The sequence below is a fragment of the Anser anser genome (assembly GCF_964211835.1).
Source record: "Anser anser genome assembly, chromosome: 2".
Taxonomy (NCBI): domain Eukaryota; kingdom Metazoa; phylum Chordata; class Aves; order Anseriformes; family Anatidae; genus Anser; species Anser anser.
Genome location: NC_139721.1, coordinates 86,120,864 through 86,140,772, shown reverse-complemented (window position 1 = coordinate 86,140,772; position 19,909 = coordinate 86,120,864). Strand labels below are relative to the sequence as shown.

The 19,909-nt window shown below is 37.6% G+C and overlaps 1 protein-coding gene and 1 long non-coding RNA gene across 30 annotated transcripts in view; one reads left to right on the top strand and one right to left on the bottom strand.

The window, feature by feature from the left end:
• The window catches only part of CDH12 (cadherin 12), a 568,098-nt gene that overhangs the window by 43,735 nt on the left and 504,454 nt on the right, over positions 1–19,909 (bottom strand). For all 25 annotated transcript variants that reach the window (XM_083824856.1, XM_083824852.1, XM_083824862.1 and 22 more), the window contains one exon: positions 4,272–4,459. In XM_083824856.1, coding sequence (XP_083680982.1) covers positions 4,272–4,459 — 188 coding nt within the window. The remainder of the gene's footprint in view (positions 1–4,271; positions 4,460–19,909) is intronic.
• LOC310894594 overlaps positions 1–19,909 on the top strand; it is a 232,463-nt gene that overhangs the window by 208,065 nt on the left and 4,489 nt on the right. For all 5 annotated transcript variants that reach the window (XR_014580025.1, XR_014580026.1, XR_014580027.1 and 2 more), the window contains 2 exons: positions 680–783; positions 3,697–3,810. This is a non-coding gene — a long non-coding RNA (uncharacterized lncRNA). The remainder of the gene's footprint in view (positions 1–679; positions 784–3,696; positions 3,811–19,909) is intronic.

Here is a 19,909-nt window from a genome sequence, read left to right as displayed (position 1 = left end):
GCTTACTCAGCAAACTTCTACTCGCTTTAAAATCTTTTTAAAAGTGAAAGAAGCCCCTGAGAATATGAAAAAGTATATAGTCCAAATACCTCCATGCAGCTACTGGGTTTGTTTGTCAGCTCCCCCAGTTTCTGTTATTTTCTCATCACTCAAGCTACTTTTCCTCGTCATTAAGTACTTATGCCCGCCTTGACATACTGTGATTTCAGGGATACAGCTTTGTCACCTGGCCAGATAGCAGTGTTACAAGGCTTACAAAAATGGCTCCAGAAGTCCCTTGAGCATCCACTGACCCACACCAGGAACCCACCCAGCATGGTGCAGCGCTACAGGACTATACCAGATGAAGCCCCAAAACAGCTTTCTCCTGGCTTTTCGAGACACTCTGCACAAGTTAGTGAAGTAATGTCTGAGCCATGCTCGGTGTTTGAACCCTGCTCAATTTCTGGATTAACTCATGCTGAGCCAAACAAGAGGCTGTGGGCTAATCCTGTAAACTCATCCTTGGTTTAATAAACCTAGTGCCAACTGTTCAGTGAAGCTTAGATCCTGCTGTTTACTTTATTTATTTATTTATTTATTTATGTTTTCTGTTGGATGCAGTCATCAAAGATTTCTTATCAGTTTGGATAAAACCAGGAGCTTGTCTGGGACTGATGAATTTTCCTCCCATTCCTAGGAGTGCTACCCTGTGCCCACCACACACCAGTCCAGAGGAAGTGGTCTCATCTGGCACCCCACTACTTGCAGCTTACACTTGCTGTTGTTTTCTGGAGTACCCAGGTAGGATAACAGATAAGCATGACTATGTAAGCATAAAATGTGACAAACATAGTATTGGACAGATCTGCACAAGGGGAGACTGGTCATTCTATGCCTACTATTTTTACTCTCACAGAAAACCATGTGCAGCACTATATCAAAGCCAGACATTTCCCCCTCCTTCTGCTCAAAATATTTTCCCTTTTTATTTTGAGATGGAGAGAAAGCTATTACAGTACTAACCACACAGTGGTGCTAAATGGCATTTGGATCATTTGTTTAGCAGAATATAATGAAATCTATTCCAATTTGAAAATATGTAAATAGCACAAGAGTAGTAGTAATCAGGCTTATATTGGATCATAGCATGAAAATAAATTAGCAACCCAAATGAATTATTTAAGATATGTACCTTATATAGCTTTGGCTGGTTGTGCCTGTTTAATGTCTGAGATACAGTAAACAAGCTTTTGCAACCCACAGTTCACTTAGAGTGTTGAAAAGAACCATTTGGCTTGTGCAATTTTTGTCAGCAAATATTCCTTCTACCAAATATAAACATAGTCCAGGAAGGATTCAGTTTTCTCAATTTTGATATAGAAACATCTCCATATTTTCTTGCATAACAACAGAATAAAAAAAATCTATGCAGTGACTGACAGTTTCTGTCTGCAACAAAATTTTCAGGAAAAATAAAAGCAAACTTTATAAAGGACAAAGATGCACTTGAAATGGCTCAATGCCGAATTACTGCACTACGTACAATGTTAGAGTACGTGTGATACAGAAAGAAGTGCAAATTTGCTTTTAAAGCATGTGGCACTTTTTATTAATGGTTTTGACTGAATATTACATATTATTTATAATTCATAGTGTTGGTCCTATTCATTCACTGACTCTGATTTAAATAAGTACTTAAGTACATACCTAATGTAAATATTTACATAATCCCACAAAGTCAAATCAGTGTTTTGAACACCTTGTAATGTGAAATCACTTCTGTGCAGGCAAGTGAATAACTCTGTTGCAGGCTTGTATGGTACAGGTCACACGCACTTTAGTAGGTTTCTACAGACTTGTGAATGTCCAGCACTTCTGAAAATCTGAGAACTGCAACCCACAAAAATACATCTGTGCTATTATTACAAGTGTAGAGAATTACAAGATGAATTAACAATAGTTTAAGGTTCTGCACTGCTTTTGATTAACTTGGGATCTAGCATGGAACTCAGGTGGATGGATTTTGGATAATTCCAAAATTTCTTAAAACACTTAACCATTTAAAGATTAGTGAATGGGACTTTTTCCTTGGGAAAAAAAAAAAAAAAAAACATAAAGGGCAATATGCAGGGGCTGTATAAAGGCATTCTTTTCTGGAGGAGCCACGTGATGGGTTTATCTTCTTTCTATGCTCCTGCATAGAACAAAGCTGGAGTTCCCTGACCTGCACAGCCTGTCACTGGCCTCCAGGCTCATTGCGATGAAGAAGATTAAGGAGGGATTAGGATTTATTTTTTTTAATTTTTCCTCCTGTTCAGTGACAAAGTTCTAACATTTACATAAGGCAACATCAACTGACATTAATTACAGGAGCCTTCTGATATTGCAGAAGTGCCCTAAAGTTTCCAAGATGGTGTATATTATTACTGAAGAGACTAAAAAAAATTAACAAAATACAATGAACAACTCTGAAGTATCTGCATATAGCATTTGTTGTGTCATTTATCCCTTCCCCCTACTCAAATTCTAGGTCAATTAGATATATAGTTCCCCATTAAGCAGCCTCAAAAGTGACCAGGCATTTTGCCTGCGCTGGTCCTAAAATAACTGTATCAGGGTAATTCATATGTGGATGCTCTTCACTGGTAACACATGTTATATACATGCTGTTTGAGTATGTATTGCTAATTTGAGTATTTTTGCCTATACAGCCTGATATGTATATACACTAATCATCAGTATTGAAAAACTCCATTGCAGTGGATAAAAACAAGGAGCACAGCTGAGGCTTAGGCCCGACTCAGGCAGAGCTAAATCCTATCAAAAATCTACACTTGATGCTCAAATATTTATTTCTCAATGGCTCCCACTAATTGCCATTTCCGCCTGGCAGTGCATCCTGGGGGGCACACAGCTGCTAAGCCTGACTGCTCCAAATGGAGCTATTTTTGAGTCATCTTCACAGAGGGGAAAAGGTCATTAGAATGATTTTTTTTTTTTTTAAATGAAACAAAGTTTGCAAATGCACACAGAAAGGAAGTAGTACATTTAAGCTTTTGGTCAAAACAGAAAGGGTGTGGTGCGGAGGGGCTGGAGTGAAGAGTAGAGTTTACGTCTCACTGGTGAATAACTTTACATGGGTATCCCAGTATCCATTTTATGTTACTAAAACTAGCAAAACAGTAAGTGATATGGCATCATCTGCTCCTTTAATGCACCCATGGATAATTTACTATTTTCCAGGTCAAGAGGCTGGGGCCAGGATTTCCACCATTAGATAGAATATAAGGCAAATACAGATCCACGGCCAGAGCTGGGGGAAATTTCAGCACCTAAATTCTAACTGTCATTGCAACTAAAGCTTCTCATTTTCTAAAGCTTATCTTAATACACACATCCATAGTCCTTACTCCCTTGTAAGTGTTGTTTCCCAGATGTGCTTATTTTACAAAAACCACACCCACAAACATGAGCTGTCTATAATGCATAGCCTGGCCTTTCAAAGTGAGCTGGTGGTTCAGCCTTGTTGATCATTGGTGTAGATGTGCATGCCTGGGCTCAGAAGCTAGCCATTGGTTAAAATGGGACTGCCCCTACTTTCTTTGGACCTCTCCTGCTGAGTACTTTAATCACCACATTCCAAATAATGTTTATTCTTTCCATCTTCAAAATCAATAAACTCAGTAATCCTGACTAAATTTTTTTTTTTTTTAGTACACTAAAGCAGCTGAGATGCAGTGTGCATCTGAAAAGCATCCATTTCAGACACTAGTAGGGGACTGGAAGTAGGATGTGGGTTTGCGATCATTTGGGACTCATCCACCCCAAGTAAGAACTCTGTTCACTAAAATACTGAACAGCAATTTTATTATTAAAGTAATAAGCATAACATTAAAATATTCAAAATAAAATGCTTAAAATTTAAAATGAAATATATGATCCCAAACATAAAATATTGTTCTTTGATATCATGTTCTAAACTGGGTGATTTCTTTCATGGTTTTAGGAGGAAAAATTTCCATAAAAGACAAATTATACTTTCTAGACAGAGATAAGAATTACTCTTCCACCATTAATACAGATACTATTTGTGAACAGTCATATTTGACTTCATATGAAATGAAGCGCTAAATTCCAATTTCTTTTAAGACTTAGATCATCAACAAGCATTCCAATAAAGTTACAAACTAGTGTGTGTTACTCACTATGTACAGTTGCACAATATTTAATTATCTTACCTAGTTTCTCGCTTAAGCCATGGGTACATGCACCCTGTCTGTGCCACATACCTTTTTCAGTTTGATGACTCCTTCCTGGGTGTTCTCATCTGTTGTGATGTCGAACAAGTTTCCTCCATCCCCTGGAACTATGTTGTACTCAATTTCTGCATTTTTCCCAAAATCAGGATCCACGGCTCTGATCCTTCCAATAGCAGAACCAACATGGGAGGACTCGGGCACTTTCAAATGGAAGATACCTGTGAGAAAGTGATAAATGTAATTCTTTAGAATTTTTGATAAGGAATGTAGCATATCTGATTAAAAACATGGAGCCTGTGCAAAATCAACAGACTTAAATAATCCAATTAAACGATGAGATCTAAACAACAGATTAGAAGATGCGCATGCTTTATCCACCTAACGTGTTAATTTCTTCTACATGCTAGATCCAGACCAATGCAGCTGTAAGGGTCTTAGCAATTCTCTCTCGATATCTGTCTGTCTTTCCATATATTACACATATGGTTGACTAGTTTGATTTAAATTCTACCTGTAGGCAGCATGTTTATATGCATTTTCTTTCTTCTATGTCTAACACAATTTTTAGTATCTGAATTTTTATTTTGTTTGGGAAAATATGCCTATGCATCTCACAGCAGTTGAAAGGAAAAAAAAATCAAAGGAAAAAGGGTTTCCATCCATTACGGTAATGCTCAGTATTGCAATTACACGTGCAACTCCTTGTGAAGGGGGAGATACAAAGAGCGTTGTTTAGGCATCAGCCACCAGAGGGTGCTCGTAGTAAAATTTCAGGGACAAACAAATTTCCAGCTCTGCACACTTTTATTTTCGGCTTATATACTAACAATAGTAATAAAAGTTAAAAACACTCTGAAAAGCACACGCTTTATTAAGAAGAATCACCACTAATGCGTGAGGACAAAATCGTTTCATCCAGGAAAACTGCAATATTGCAAAAGTGCTGGACATACTAATTGAAACAGCTAGACGAAAAGGCCTCGAGTACTTTGAGCCAGCGTTGAGTTCAGTGCCATCCTGAGCCGGCCTCAGTGTATTACATCTTGCCCTTCCTTGCCCCGCCAGCTGCACGTTTCCTTGTCCCGGGCTTCCTCCAGCTCCCTCCCATCAGCAAAGCATCAGCAAAGGCCTTCTCTGCACCCTACCTGCGAGCAGGCAGGAGGACATTTGCTGCTCTTTTTCAGTAGTCCAGCAGGACGGGCACCTGTGACTAGTGGGGTCATGCTGGGGTAACGTTTTGGAGATTTCCCCCTGTAGCAATTCAGTCCCAGGTCCCAGAACACGGCTTTGAGAAGCGGATGACTGTCACGTCCCGCTGCTGAATTAAACAGCAGACTCTGCTCCCTGTTGTTTCCTCCTTACAATGCGAGCAGCATAAGCATTTTCAGCTTCCCAGTATTTCCAGGTGACGAAAAAAATGACATTCACAATGCTGGATTAGGAGGAAACCTGCTTTTTTGTGAGCTGGTAGTTTGGACTGTGTTACCTATATAATTATCTCTTTGATTACCCTGAACAAAATGAACTTTATCTGCCTCCTCTCCCTGCCCATCAGTGTGCAAAGCATATCTGAAGGCAAAGCTTGCTTTATTTGTTTGAGAAAATCCCTGTAAGTAAAGTCTGCTTGTGTCAGATCCGCATTTGGACAATATCATGTATGGCTTTGTAGCATTCATTGATGGAGTGACTAAAGATCGTGTAATTATCATTTTACCATTTTATTCCAAGAGAATATAATACATGAACCTTTTCATCTTCTTCTTTTTGTTTTAACCACTGGAAAGGAGCACCACAATGTACAATATTATCAAGACTGTGAGTATCCTCAGTTATTTCTTAGTAGTACTTCGATGACTCTGAGGAAATAATATAATTTTAACAAGGTATGCAGGACACAATCACAAATACTTCTGATATATAATGTCATTTGCACATATGTTTATTACTGGGTCTCTGCTATGCAGGTTTTTCCAAAGAGATGGAAGAAAAAGGATACATGAGGGCTTTGCCTACACTTGAATCTCTTTACATTTCCACAACAGTTCCAGCCCTGGTGCTCACGTCTTTTACAGACACTTACACAGGATCACAGAAATCATTGCTGCAGTGTTTACTCTTTACAGCCACAATTTTGGTGAACATAAAACGTAAGAGCATAAGATTTTTTCTTCATTGCCTAGCTGATATATTCCTAGTGATCTGAAGAGCACTCAGGCTCATTAAAACAAACATTTCTCTATAAACTATTGTACCTGGCTGTAGAGCATATGGGACTTAGATAAGTCAAAGAAACACTACATTACTTATTTCAGATTGTTTAGGCCTGTATCAGTTATTTTCAATGGCTTGGCATTTCATCACTTCCAGAAATTCAACAGCAATAAAGACGGGGTCATTCAGATCAATTTGAAACTCTGAAGTAATCTTCAACTCTGCCAGAGTCAGATCTCTGAAGATGTAGTATGTAATTACAGTGCCGGCCTCCTCCTGTAATAGCACCTTCACAGCATACGGGAACTGCTAATGGTGCTACTTTAACAACATACTTTTGGAATAAAATAAATGAAAACAAATAATGCATATTGTTGCCTGCTCAGGGAAAAACTTCAACAGGATATAATGTATAGCATGAAAACTTTTTTTTATTTTTTTCTTCAGAAAATAGTCTTTGTAAAGAAAAGAGGCCATATATGAAACGTACAAGAAAGACAGTTTTGTAGATATTTATTTTTCTGTTTCCAGAAGACGGTACTTATTGCTGTGGATTTGCTGTGCTAGTTTAGCATTATTCAATTTTTATTGTCCATTTTGCCTATATAGACTACTAGGTCATTTTGCTATGCAGGTGCATTGAAACAAACCTGAGTGACAGTCTTTTGTTCCCAAAGGTCCTGAAAAACTTGTTATCTGCAACTTCTAGGAATGATGGGACAAGAAGCTTGGACAAATATATACAGCAAGTGATTACACTGCTCAAACATTTCTGTCAAATTTTGCAGATTCTCCCATGTGACTTCTCTACTTACAAGATCTTTTCTTCTAGTTCCATAAATCTCTTTTTAACTTGTTTTTTAAGTTTGGTGCTGGCTTTTTAAAGGATGATTGATATGGGATGTACCAAAGGAACAAGCCCTTACTTCCCTCAGACTGCACTAAGAAACTGGACTCTGCAAGTAGTTACACTTCTGCAATTTCAGCGAATTTCATTGCATGAATGTCCAAATATTTTTACATATAGGCAAAAAACTGGCAATGCATATTACCTGGTCAAGATTTTTCACTTTGTTACCAAAGAAATCTTAAGAAAAAATAACAAATTTTAAATATTATTTTTAGGGCCAAAGCTCACGTGCCAGTTGACATGCTTAACTTATGCAACATAGCACAATTAAATTTCACCAATACACTACCAAGAATCCAAAACTAGAGAAACCCAGTGATTACATAGCTTAAGACCAGCATTTAGACATTCCCTTACAAATCCCGTGTAGTGCCCTATGTGACTCAAGCTGTGAAACTTGCATGGAGTTTTAGGTTGAGCAGCATCAACGAGGATGATAAAAATAAATGAGTGATGATGCTGTTGAAGCTTTTAGGCTGAAATGACTGATTGGGATTATTACTGAGCCCCAGAAGCATTCAGGAAGCTGAAGTGGAGGTGAACTAACAACTAATACACGCCGCTGCACAGTTTCTAAAATGCAGACAGTTCCAAAGAGCTTAGTGGGAAGAAATCAAAGGTAAGTGACAGGTAATCAGTCATATTGACTGAAATTCAGCACACATTTACAGTTCTTTTGACACAACTAGATTAGTTCTAGTTCTTAAGACTCAAAAGCTGTTCTGGGGCTTGATTTTCACTTACAAAGGTGTTTTTTTGTTTCTCCACACCTGCAGTTTATGGGTATACCATCACTTACCAGAAAGGTTTTCAATTCCGATGAGAATAAGAAATGAAAACCATCATTACATCTCATCAGTAGAACAACCATTAGGAAGTAATCCAGGTTAGCATCTAAGGATGTCAGCTAAATGCATAATGGCCTTCAAGCAAACTGCTGTAAATCTTACCTGAACTTTTTTCTAATCTGTCACTGTATACATACTGAGTGCACATAAGATTATTCTCCCGTTTCTTTGTCTATATATTTTTTAGTTCTTCTTTAAAATACTGCATTGCAATTAATCATGATAACACTTTATAGTTATAGCCTACAGCATTGAAATCCAATCATTTCTTTCTCTTTGATCAAAACCCTTCATCTTTTCTCAGGAAAAAAAAATTCAATAATGTATAACATTAAAAATTTTGCAAAGCTTAAGATCAAAATTAAGCCAAATTTTTCCTTTAGCAAGAAAACTCACATGAATACTAGAGCAATTGTTAGCTTAAATTACCAAGGCACTTCAGTTTTTATCATAGGCAGGTCATAAAGGCACTGATTTCTGTCTGTTTTAGGAATAATCCAAAACCAGTAGTTCATGTTTACCTGCCAGTGTTTCAGCAATAGTGTAATAGCCAAAACAAAGGCTACTCTACATGCAGGCAGTATACAGGCATACTTAGTATACTTAACCTGTTACACCAGCTACTGCTAATCAACCTATTGTGGCATCCAATGTGCATGCTTCTAACACAGGGAAGATGTGATAGCACAGCAGTGAGACGTACCAGTGCCCCTCCTCACATGCCCTGCAGAAGGCTGGGAAGAGAAAGGTCGGGCTTTGTCACCTTGTGCTCTGGTACACATCATGCATGACCTGGCATAGGCAGGTAGAACGTTGGTTAGGGCAAGGTTTCTCCCATTGCTGAAAACAGTGCTCTGAACTAGGCTTATGGCTTCATCAGATACAGCATAGCCATTCTTAAAAATACCTCCTTCTCTGCTGTGGGTCCCCAAGTCCACAATTAACATGATCTACATCTCTCTAGACTGTACACTTTTAAAACCTGCTGAGGTCTTGGATATTTAAGGCTCCCCAGTACTTCAAGATAAAATGAATAGAAACAACAGCCCTTTGGAGTCTTATCTTGCCTAAGGTGTGGGTGATCTACATAATGGAGCTTCCCCACAGCTGGCAGCTCCTGAGCCAGGACCCTGCCAACCCCTCAGGTGGGCTAGCAGACTGACTTCCTGAGGCTGTCCTCTTTCCTCCCTAAAGGAAAAGAAAAATCCACTGTACCTGGTATTGCTGTTTTGTGTACTGAAAAAAAAAAATCAGTTTAACCATTTGCTTTTTTTTTTTTTTTTCACTGAAAATCTGTGGACAGAAAGCAATCTAAAAACAATCCTCCACGCTTCATAATTCCACAGGGCATACATAATATCCGCCAAGATGGAGCAAGCATTCAGGAAATAGGAAATGCCAGTTATTTTCTGAGCTGAGGACCTTCAGACCCACAGCTTCTTCTTCAAAATAGTGCTGGATGCAGCAAAGACAAAAGAAAGTTCTATTTAAAAGAAAAAGGTAGAAATAATTCTTGAAAAAGTTTTTTTCTGGAGCCAAAGAGCCTGTGGTGTGACTGCTGTAACACCCAGGCATTAATAATGCTTAGTTTTGTTTCACAAATCTTAAATTATCTTCTGCATGATGGCACAGTTTTAATGGGAGGGAAAGAAAATGTTCATTTCTAGAACTTCCTTATGGTTGTAACTAAGGGTTTCTCCTGAATAACATGGAAGTGAACTCTGACACACTGAAGAGACCAAATGAAGATCCTGAGTAACTATTTTTATAATTTTGTTATTGCTATGGAAGAAAGATACCACCATTATTACTTCCCCTTCTGCTCCTTTTGCTCTAAACATGAGCAACAGCTACATGTTTATTTGTGCAGGTCTGACTTTCTCAGTGCATTTATATGCTAGAAGATGTGCTTCCGGGATCTCATAGGACATATAGAGAAAAGTACTTTTAGATGACCAGTTTCATTGTGTATCACCACCAACAAAGAAATGTTCTGCTAATATCCAGTCTACTGTGATTGAGAAATTATTACCAAACAAGAAAAGTCAGTAAAAAAGGTCAAAATAGGAGGAGAACAATAATTTATTTTTTTCAGTTTATTCTAGAAGCTTGAATCAAAGGGTTTTTTTAACTAAGTTATATAGTGGTTATAAAGAACTATCAAGGTGTAGAATGATTTACAGATAGGAAAAGTTTTCAGGAGAAAATATTTTCCCTTTTTCAGAATCCCAGCCAGCATGTAATTGGCATTTATCATTTAGGTCTATTGGTAATATTCCACTGATCACACTGTCACCATGAAATAAATCAATACACTTATTTCCCCTATAAAAATTTTAATTGCATGGTAAATGTGAAATGTTAACATGATAAAAAGTATATTGTTGAAGATGGGACAGAGTTTGTAATGCTCTGCTTAACATCTCTGCTTCCTTAACATTTTGCAAGAGCTTTTTGGTACTACTCTGGCACAAAATATAATAACATAATAACACAATTTTACTATAATTCATTCATCCAACCATTTACTTTAAGATCTAAGCCAAGTGCTCTAAATCATTGGTACTGGAAGAATCATTTTTCTCTCCATCAAGTAAGGAAATTAGGCCCCTATCTTTTGTCCTCTGAGTCATGCCTAAGTTACATGAATAAATTCATCTAAACAAAATATGTTCCACATCTGTATTACTCAGAAGACTGTTTGTGAAGCTTTTATTTGCACAAAATCATTGGGTGCATCTTCTGCAAATAGTTTTCCCTAAAAAATACATTATTTTTCTTCACCAAGTTGGCAGAGGCTAAAGCAGAAAATGTTTATTTTTAAAGATAAAAATGAGAAATCTTGTAATACAAGTACAAAATAGATTATCATTCTTTGTTTTAGGTTTTGGTTTACTATGTGCAGTTTCCTTGAAATATTTGTGATTTAATGTGTGATATAGACCAAAAAGTAATGATACAATGGGGTGGCAATTGGTATCATGCTTGATGTCTCTTATACTTTATAATCACAGAATCGTAGAATCCCAGAATGGTTTGAGTTGGAAGGGACCTTAAGGATCATCCAGTTCCAATCCCCTGCCATGGGCAGGGACACCTCCCAACAGACCAGGTTGCCCAAAGCCCCATCCAGCCTGGCCTTGAACACCTCCAGGGATGGGGCATCCACATCTTCTCTGGGCAGCCTGTGCCAGTGCCTCACCACCTTCAGAGTAAATAATTTCTTCCTTGTATTTAGTTTAAATCTTTTTGATTTTAAAGCCATTCCCCCTTGTCTTATCCCTACCCTCCCTGACAGAGTCCCTCACCAGCTTTCCTGTAGAACCCTTTAGGTATTGGAAGGCTGCTATAAGATCTCCCTGGAGTCTTCTCCAGGCTGAACAACCCCAACTCCCTCAGCCTGTCTTCATAGGACAGGTGCTCCAGCCTTCTCATCATCCTTTTGGACCTCCTGTGGACCTATTCCATGAAGTCTATGTCTTTCCTACAGCACATATACTCAATTTAGTAAAACTGATATTTAAAGCTTTCAATTTAAGTGCTTGAAGGTGTGACCTCTACATAAATACGGTTCCATTTGCAAGGAACTCTGTGGATGGTCAGTGTTAATTTATAGATAACACTCTTGGGAGTTTTAGCAATTATGTTCATAACATCAACAAATTTGCTGTGGAAACTACTGAGAAAAAAATAATGGTCTTGAATTTGAATGAAAACTTTTAGAAGGGTTTATCTAGAGTATTTCTGTTATTTTCTTTTTATTTTTATAGATTTAGTTATGCAAAAATTAAACTAAACATGTATTTTGGTCTCAGATACTCATTGGCTTTCATTTTTATATAGAAAAGAGAGTTTCAGAACAGCTTGGTATCTACAGCTCCTGCTGCTGTCAATAGGAACCTCTGAACTGTTGCAAGTGCTTTAGGGGCATCTCATTTCATGCTTTTACAAGGAGTAAACACTCCTGAAAATCTGATGACAAGTATGGTTGTTAGGTATTCCTGAAAATCATGAGCCTAAGCTACTGTGATGATAATTAGATAATTACGTTTCACTTCACATTGCACTGTAGCCTCTAAATTTTCAGGAAAAAAAAAAAAACCTCACCATAGTTAGAAGCAGAAAGGCAGTGTTGATTTCTTACTTGGACATAAGGCCTCAGGGAAACAGACAGATGCTGCTAGAAAAGATAGTGACGGAGCAAGTGACACTGTCATCTGCAAGTCACTTTGCAACCAATTCTTCATGCATTGCAAGGCGACCCCACACTGTTACATCTGTAGCCCTGGCTACTCTTCAGTATCAAAGAGCAAGTGGAGATGCATAATGTTTTTGAGCAGTCCCAAGTTTACCATAGATAATTTCATTCGTTGCATCTAAATACTTTCTGTGTTTTGAATGAATAATTTCTTCCCTACTCCCCACAGAAAACACACAGGGGTGGAATAAATATTGTGATTCCTGCCAAACATTGTTGAATTTCTATGAACCATATTTGTTTACACCTTCTATACAGAAAGCAGCAGATGTAAAATTCAATTATTAATGATAATAATCTACTATGATGATAATGATGTGTTTAAAAATAATTAACCCATAAATCTTGCTGTTAATGATCAATTACCACTTAATCCTAATGATAAGGAGAAAATAAATTGGATAAATGCAGACTAACAGGAGAATTTTATAAGCGGTATATAATATTTAACTTCTAATCACTGTTGTGCTCATTTGTTTTTCTTGGACTATTTCTTACTGTGCCGTCAGAGCATTACATTTTACCCATTGACGAATTTTATATATATATATATATATATATATATATATATTTAATTGGTTATGGAATAATACCAAGACATAGCTATATTTGTTTACTTGCTCTGCTTTGCAGCTGAGGGTTCAATCATTCTCATTTAGAGCTTTGAAGAGGTTTTATTTCATTCAGTCAGTACTCCAAACAGTCCACTAGCCTTTACAAGTTATGCATTCTTCAGAAAGTTAAAAAAATCAGCGACAGTATAAGTGTAGAAGACATAATTAAAAATTTAATGTTTTGAGATTCTATGGTAACTCAATATTTAATTCTCAGTTTTATTATATTATTATTTTTTTAATATTATGCCTTAGTTGTTTTGTTTTGTTTGGGTTTTTCTTTGGTTTGTTTGTTTTCTGTCATCATTCAGTCTCAAACAAATGCTTCTCTCGTGAAGATACTTTATGATCAAGATCATGCAACAGTGACAGCTACCAAAACAAAAGAGCTTTCTAGGGAGCTTTTACTAAGGATGCATCCACTTTCTGGGGCAAATCTACTCTTAGTGAAAGTGCTTGAAGAATTCTGATGTGGAAAGGAATAAGAAAAAAAAATAAGAGAAAGTTGGCAAAAATATAAACAGAAATTGAACTTTGTGTTAACTCATTCCTTATGTTGCACACACACAAATAGCAACAGATGCCTGCAAACTGTCAGGTGCTATGTCTAAAGGGAAGCTGCATGGACTTGATTGCAAATCACAACCTCAAAAAAGCTACAACTGCACAAAGAAATTTCATTTACCTAGCTATATTCTGTGGCCCAGAAGCTAGCTGGTATAGAATGGCCTATTTCTATGCTATTAAATTCTCTTACCCACACCAAAATAGGTCAGTTTCGTGGAAAGGGATTTCAGAGAAGAGTTCCTCATCTATGCTAATGCCCCTAAAAGCCCTGAGAAAGCTTTTCTGAGAAAGCTTTATGTGATGTTGGCCAAAACTGTGCCAGGGACTGTCCTAATGTCCTTATCAGTATGGACGATTTATATGTTCAGGAGCCCTCCCTGACACCCTCACATCTCTTTAAGTCTTCAGTGTGAAACAAAATGATCTGTTGTGTACCTTATTCTCTTAGTCTAAGTAAAAATGTCTATTCGTACTGATTATGTGGTAGTGTAGTCATTTGTATGATTAGCCGGCAAGCGTGGTTAACACAGGTGGGTCAAATAGAAAGAGGATGAAAGCATCACTGTGATAACAGTGCAGTGGACATACCAAGCACAATGGAGATATAAAGAGGGATGGTTATAACCCATGATCTCAGTACAGCAAAATGCGGAAAGACTCAAAGCTGGAAGTGGCAGCTTCTAGGATAAAGGAATTTATTCTTTAACAAAGGATAATTATGTCAGCTGCATTATTAGGGAGTTAAAACAAAAACAAAAAACACTTGGGGAGGAGAAGGAGGTGGCCATGCTGTAGTTGTAAGATGAAAATGTGATGAAGTATTAATTTGTGCCTTAGGATAAGGCAGACAAGAGTGCATGCTGAATATTAGGATAAATAAGGCAAGGAGGAAAGAGAAAGACAGAGGAGGGGGAGATGGAGAACCCAATAGTACAGAGGTATGTGATGTGGAAGGAAGCTGGATCAAAGAGGAATTACCCTAAGTCCTCCTCTGATTCGTCTAAGAGCACTGTGCAAATCCTGGTCTGCCGGCATTTATTCATGCACTCAGTCATGCTATTTGACTATTGCTTTGCTGATGTTAGGGCTGTAGTCAAGTGACTTGCTGGTATTACAATCCAAAATCATAATGACCACTGCATGGCTGCTGTTTTCATGATCAGTTTATGATTGCACAGGCCTGTTTCTGGATCCTTTGCATTGCCGCACTGCTGTCTTCCATCACATCTTGAAATGGTTGAGTAAAAGATATGTTCATGCAGTGTTAGTTCATTCACTGGTAAATGGAAATCAGACTTGTTTAATATTTTCTGACCAGACATTAAAGATTTAAGCTTGGTTTACAAAACCAAGCTGTTGCTAACCCATTTATGCCTTATGGCATAGGGGTTAAAAAATTAACAGCAGATTGAGTAGACCAGGATTCAATCTTCACTCCCTTTCTGATTCAAAACAAGGTCTCACTTGGTCTACTACGTAATCGCTGCCTAGAGGCTAGTCTGCAATGAGTCTACCTGTAATGTGTAAATAGTTACCATTTGATATAAAATAAGTCATCAGTTGCCAGAACTGAATTAGAGCATCTTGTCTGCTTTGCAAATTCCTTAATCAATGTAAGATAGACTCATTTTCATTTTTAGAGCCAATGAAGGTACAAGTGTTGTATACTAAGCTCAGCTTTTAACAGGACTGTCAGAGAAAGCCATATTTCCCTATCTAAAATGTCTGATTTATTACTGGGAGTGATCTGCATTGTATTGTTTTGAAATCTTTAAAAACATATCGTCTGAGCAACTTCTGTCTTATAGGCCACTCATCCAAAACAGTGGGTTATAAGATTTTTTTTTTTCTGCCTGTGACCTTTTACTTGCAGTCTGCACCTGAGCCCAATTTTATAGCAAAATCTGAGGCAAGATTGGTACAAAGCCACATGAATGCAATCTGCCACATTTAGTTTACTGAGAGAAAAAAAATGACATGCTTTTATACAATAAAACCAGTGCTAAGTAGTGTGTGTGCAATTTCTGCGGTGCACTAGGTTTCCTAGAGATAATTGAATATATATATATATATATAAATGACTATGATAAGAGTTTTCAATCCAAATGCATGCTTAACTATGCACAGGCAGGCTATTCCAAGTTCAGCACTTGAATTTCTTTTCTTCCAGAATATTTCTGTAGTGTTTAATACGTGGAAGTAAATGTATTAAAATATTCCACATTTTTTTTTTTAAAGAGAAAATAGAACAAGATAACATTTCATCTAGATAATAGAACATTCAAGTAGCACACAAAGGTTACATAACTAAGCAAAAAAAAAAAAGTTCATTTTTATAAAGATGTTTTTTTCTTGCAGTGCAATTCCTGAAATTGTATCAATAAAGGATATTTTTTTCCTGGTCCATGAATTGTCTTTTTTGCTGACTTTTGTATTTAAGATTTTTTTTCCTTTGATGTCTCCATTGGAGAATTTAATTGATTATGTGAAATGCATTGTACTGGCCATTCTTGAAATCCAAATCCAACTAGCTACAAACTTTCTACAGTATTGACAGGCAGATGATGTGCAAGGTCCTACGACTGATCCTGCAACCTTGCCTTATTTAAGATGTCCTTACCAGAAAGATGAATTTGTTGAATTTCTATTTTCAAGCATGTTAGCATTTCTGGAAATCTGCCATACTCTTTTATGCAAACTAGATGGATTTCTTCAGGATGCTTTTGGAAAGACCAACGATAGCAAAAAAATGGCCCATGTGATGCCTAGTCATTGCTCTGCGGCTTTTGAAACATTTTGAATGGGATTTCCAAACAGCCTTGAGAAGACGATGTCTTCTGAGAATCAGAGAGGTGCTTTTTCCTTTCCTTTCCTTTCCTTTCCTTTCCTTTCCTTTCCTTTCCTTTCCTTTCCTTTCCTTTCCTTTCCTTTCCTTTCCTTTCCTTTCCTTTCCTTTCCTTTCCTTTCCTTTCCTTCCCTTCCCTTCCCTTCCCTTCCCTTCCCTTCCCTTCCCTTCCCTTCCCTTCCCTTCCCTTCCCTTCCCTTCCCTTCCCTTCCCTTCCCTTCCCTTCCCTTCCCTTCCCTTCCCTTCCCTTCCCTTCCCTTCCCTTCCCTTCCCTTCCCTTCCCTTCCCTTCCCTTCCCTTCCCTTCCCTTCCCTTCCCTTCCCTTCCCTTCCCTTCCCTTCCCTTCCCTTCCCTTCCCTTCCCTTCCCTTCCCTTCCCTTCCCTTCCCTTCCCTTCCCTTCCCTTCCCTTCCCTTCCCTTCCCTTCCCTTCCCTTCCCTTCCCTTCCCTTCATTTCCTTTCCAAAAAAGGTCAAGATGTGCACAGGCAGACAAAATTCAAGTATCATGTCCAAACCTTAATTCATTTAACTTCCATTAAAAATACTTTTCAATCATTCCCCAACAGTAGTGACTCCTACTGTGAGTAGGAAATGATATGATAAAATATATCTTTAGTCAGTTCTTCTAAACAACAAGAAAAGTAAATTAAGGGAGTATCAACACCTTAAAAATAAAACCAACTTACCACTGACTTCATAAGACACTTGAGAATGATCTTTTATTTTCCAATATCAGAATAAAAACTGTACACATTCTAAAATTTATCTGTATTTCTTTTGTATTAGGGCTTTATCCTCTGTAAGGATATTTATGTCATATTAAAATTTAAAACATGTACTATTCCTTTGACTAAGACCATTCCCATGTGTTTTTATTGCTTAGCATACAGAGGTTTATTTCCCTAAACTGCTTTCACAGTCACTTTGTCATCAGTAGTAAACAAAAGAAAGAGACAGGAAAACTGAAGCACAATAACCTTACAAAATATGAATCCACCACTTCACCTAACTGCTTTGATTCCATAAAGTATAATTTATACCAACTAATTATACAGCTTTTGTACTTAAATGTTGAAGTAACTATAAGCCATCCATCCGTTCTTGAAGCTTATTTTAAGAATTGGAAACATGCCACAACTGTCCTTTTGGCTAGCTCAAAATGGTCTGATACTTGATGCATTAAGGCTTAGCCCATTAGCTTCAAGGATGAATGTACTGAGTTGTCTTTTTACTTATCAAACGTAGCTGAGAAAGGCCACCAGTTGCCTTCTGAACCGCCAGTTCCCTTCTGAATCAAGATGCATGCCTACAGATAAACAGCTTTTATCCACTCTTCTCTGTTCAAAGGCAATGTTTTGTTATATCAATTTTTTATTTAATTACTTAAACATTGTTACTATGATATGAAAAGTGCATTCTGCTTTATTCTTTGCTTTATTTTTTCTGGCTTTGGCATGAATCAAGTTTTGCAATTAAACAGGTATTTCAATATGTACAAACAAATTCTGTCAGTTCATCAGTACACCAGTACATCTGGGTGATGAATGGATTGGGAGCATCCCTGCAGAGAAGAACTTGGGGGTGTTGGTGGATGAAAAGCTCAATATGAGCCAAAAATGTGCAGTTGCAGGCCAGAAGGCAAGCTATATCCTGAGCTGCATAAAAACACGTGTAAATAGCATGTCAAGGAATGATTTTCCCCATCTACTCTGCCCAGGTGAGACCCCAGCACAAGAGAGACATGGACCTATTGGAGCAGGTCCAGAGTGGGACCACGAAGATCATTAGAGGCCTGGAGCATCTCTTCTATGAAGAGGCACTGAGAGAGTTGGGGTTGTTTAGCTGAGATAAAAGAAGGCTCTGAGAAGACCTTATCCCATCCTTCCAATACGTAAAGGAGGCCTACAGGAAAGACGGGGAGAGACTCTTTAGCAGGGAGTGTAGTGATGGTTTTAAACTGAAAGAGGATAGATTCAGATTTGATATAAGGAAAAAATTCTTCATTTTGAGGGTGGTGAGGAATTGGAACAGGTTGCCCAGAGAGACTGTGGATGCCCCATCCCTGGAAGTGTTCAAGGCCAGGTCAGGTAAGACCTTGAACTAGTGCCACAGGGGTTGGAACTAGTTGATCTTTAAGGCCCTTTCCAACTCAAATGATTCTGTGATTCTATGATTCTGTACCTCTATGACATGATTTTACCGTCATTAATGAAACATGCACAGTAATACAGAAAAGTCAGTGTGCCTAATGAGGAGTCAGGCAAGACATATATAAAATACTTCTTGAAACAAATTTCTATGAATAAAATCATTGAAATACATTTTTTCTTGTAGTTACCAAGAAAATATCAATTTTTGAAGTCTTTCAGCTTTCTGAAATGTGGGCCAATAGATACCTGCAGGTCAAACAACTCTGACAGAAAGATATAGTATGTAGAGGTTTCCCCTTTGTTACACAGGCATCTCATTACTGTGAGACATGCAAGGTGGGAGCTCCCCACTGAATATGTTCAAAAGCACAGGTTCTAAATAAAAAATTCCATGTTCAGCAGGATAGTTAGTGAGAGGTGTTTCATCACTGGAAGCTGATATCCTATCCGAGCCTGCCTGTCTTCTTAAAGGACCCTCGATGAGATGAAGGTGTTCCATGATGCTTTTTTTTTTTCCAAGATTGTAATATATTACTTATCAGTGCAGCTACTTCAAAGTATTAATAATATATGTTCTCCCACTTCTGATGTGAAATCTTTTCAGCTTACCTGAGTTCAGAAAATAAATGCAAACTTCATTCTGTGATAATGAATATCTTCTTATTCGATAAGGTATTCTATGGCATTACCTATATGGTATAAGCACTTTGTGAAACAGTGAAGCAGTCCTGATGAGATGCAAAAAAATTTAGCCAGTAGCAATCAGTGTTAATGGACCTTCTGCCCCCTTTCTAAGCCTGCACTTGGACTTTCTGGCTTTGTTGACCAGTGATGAAAAATGTGATACTGGAGGTCTCAATTCCCACTATGAACAGTGAGATCTGTAGGTCTGGTTAGGCTTGAACTTGAGAACTTGCAATCTACATGGACCTGACAGTAAAGTCATATTTTTCACATAAATTAAAATTCTGCATCAGTATCCTTTTAGCTCAAGCAAATAACAAACTAAATTTCCTGGCAGGTAGTTACTTTTAATCACTGCAATGTTTTCAAAAAGCAAAACTAAAAATCACGTTTACTATATTAGAAATAAAATTTATAGACAGCTTTTTTTTTTTTAATTATTGTTTTTGTCTAGCTGCAATTAGCCATGAGTCTTTGTAAATTTCAGGCACACTATACACAATCTAACGTACCAAGTGGGACGGGCTAAGTAAATCACCATTGATCAGGATTTTTGCTTTCACTGCTCTGATTAAGAAGCA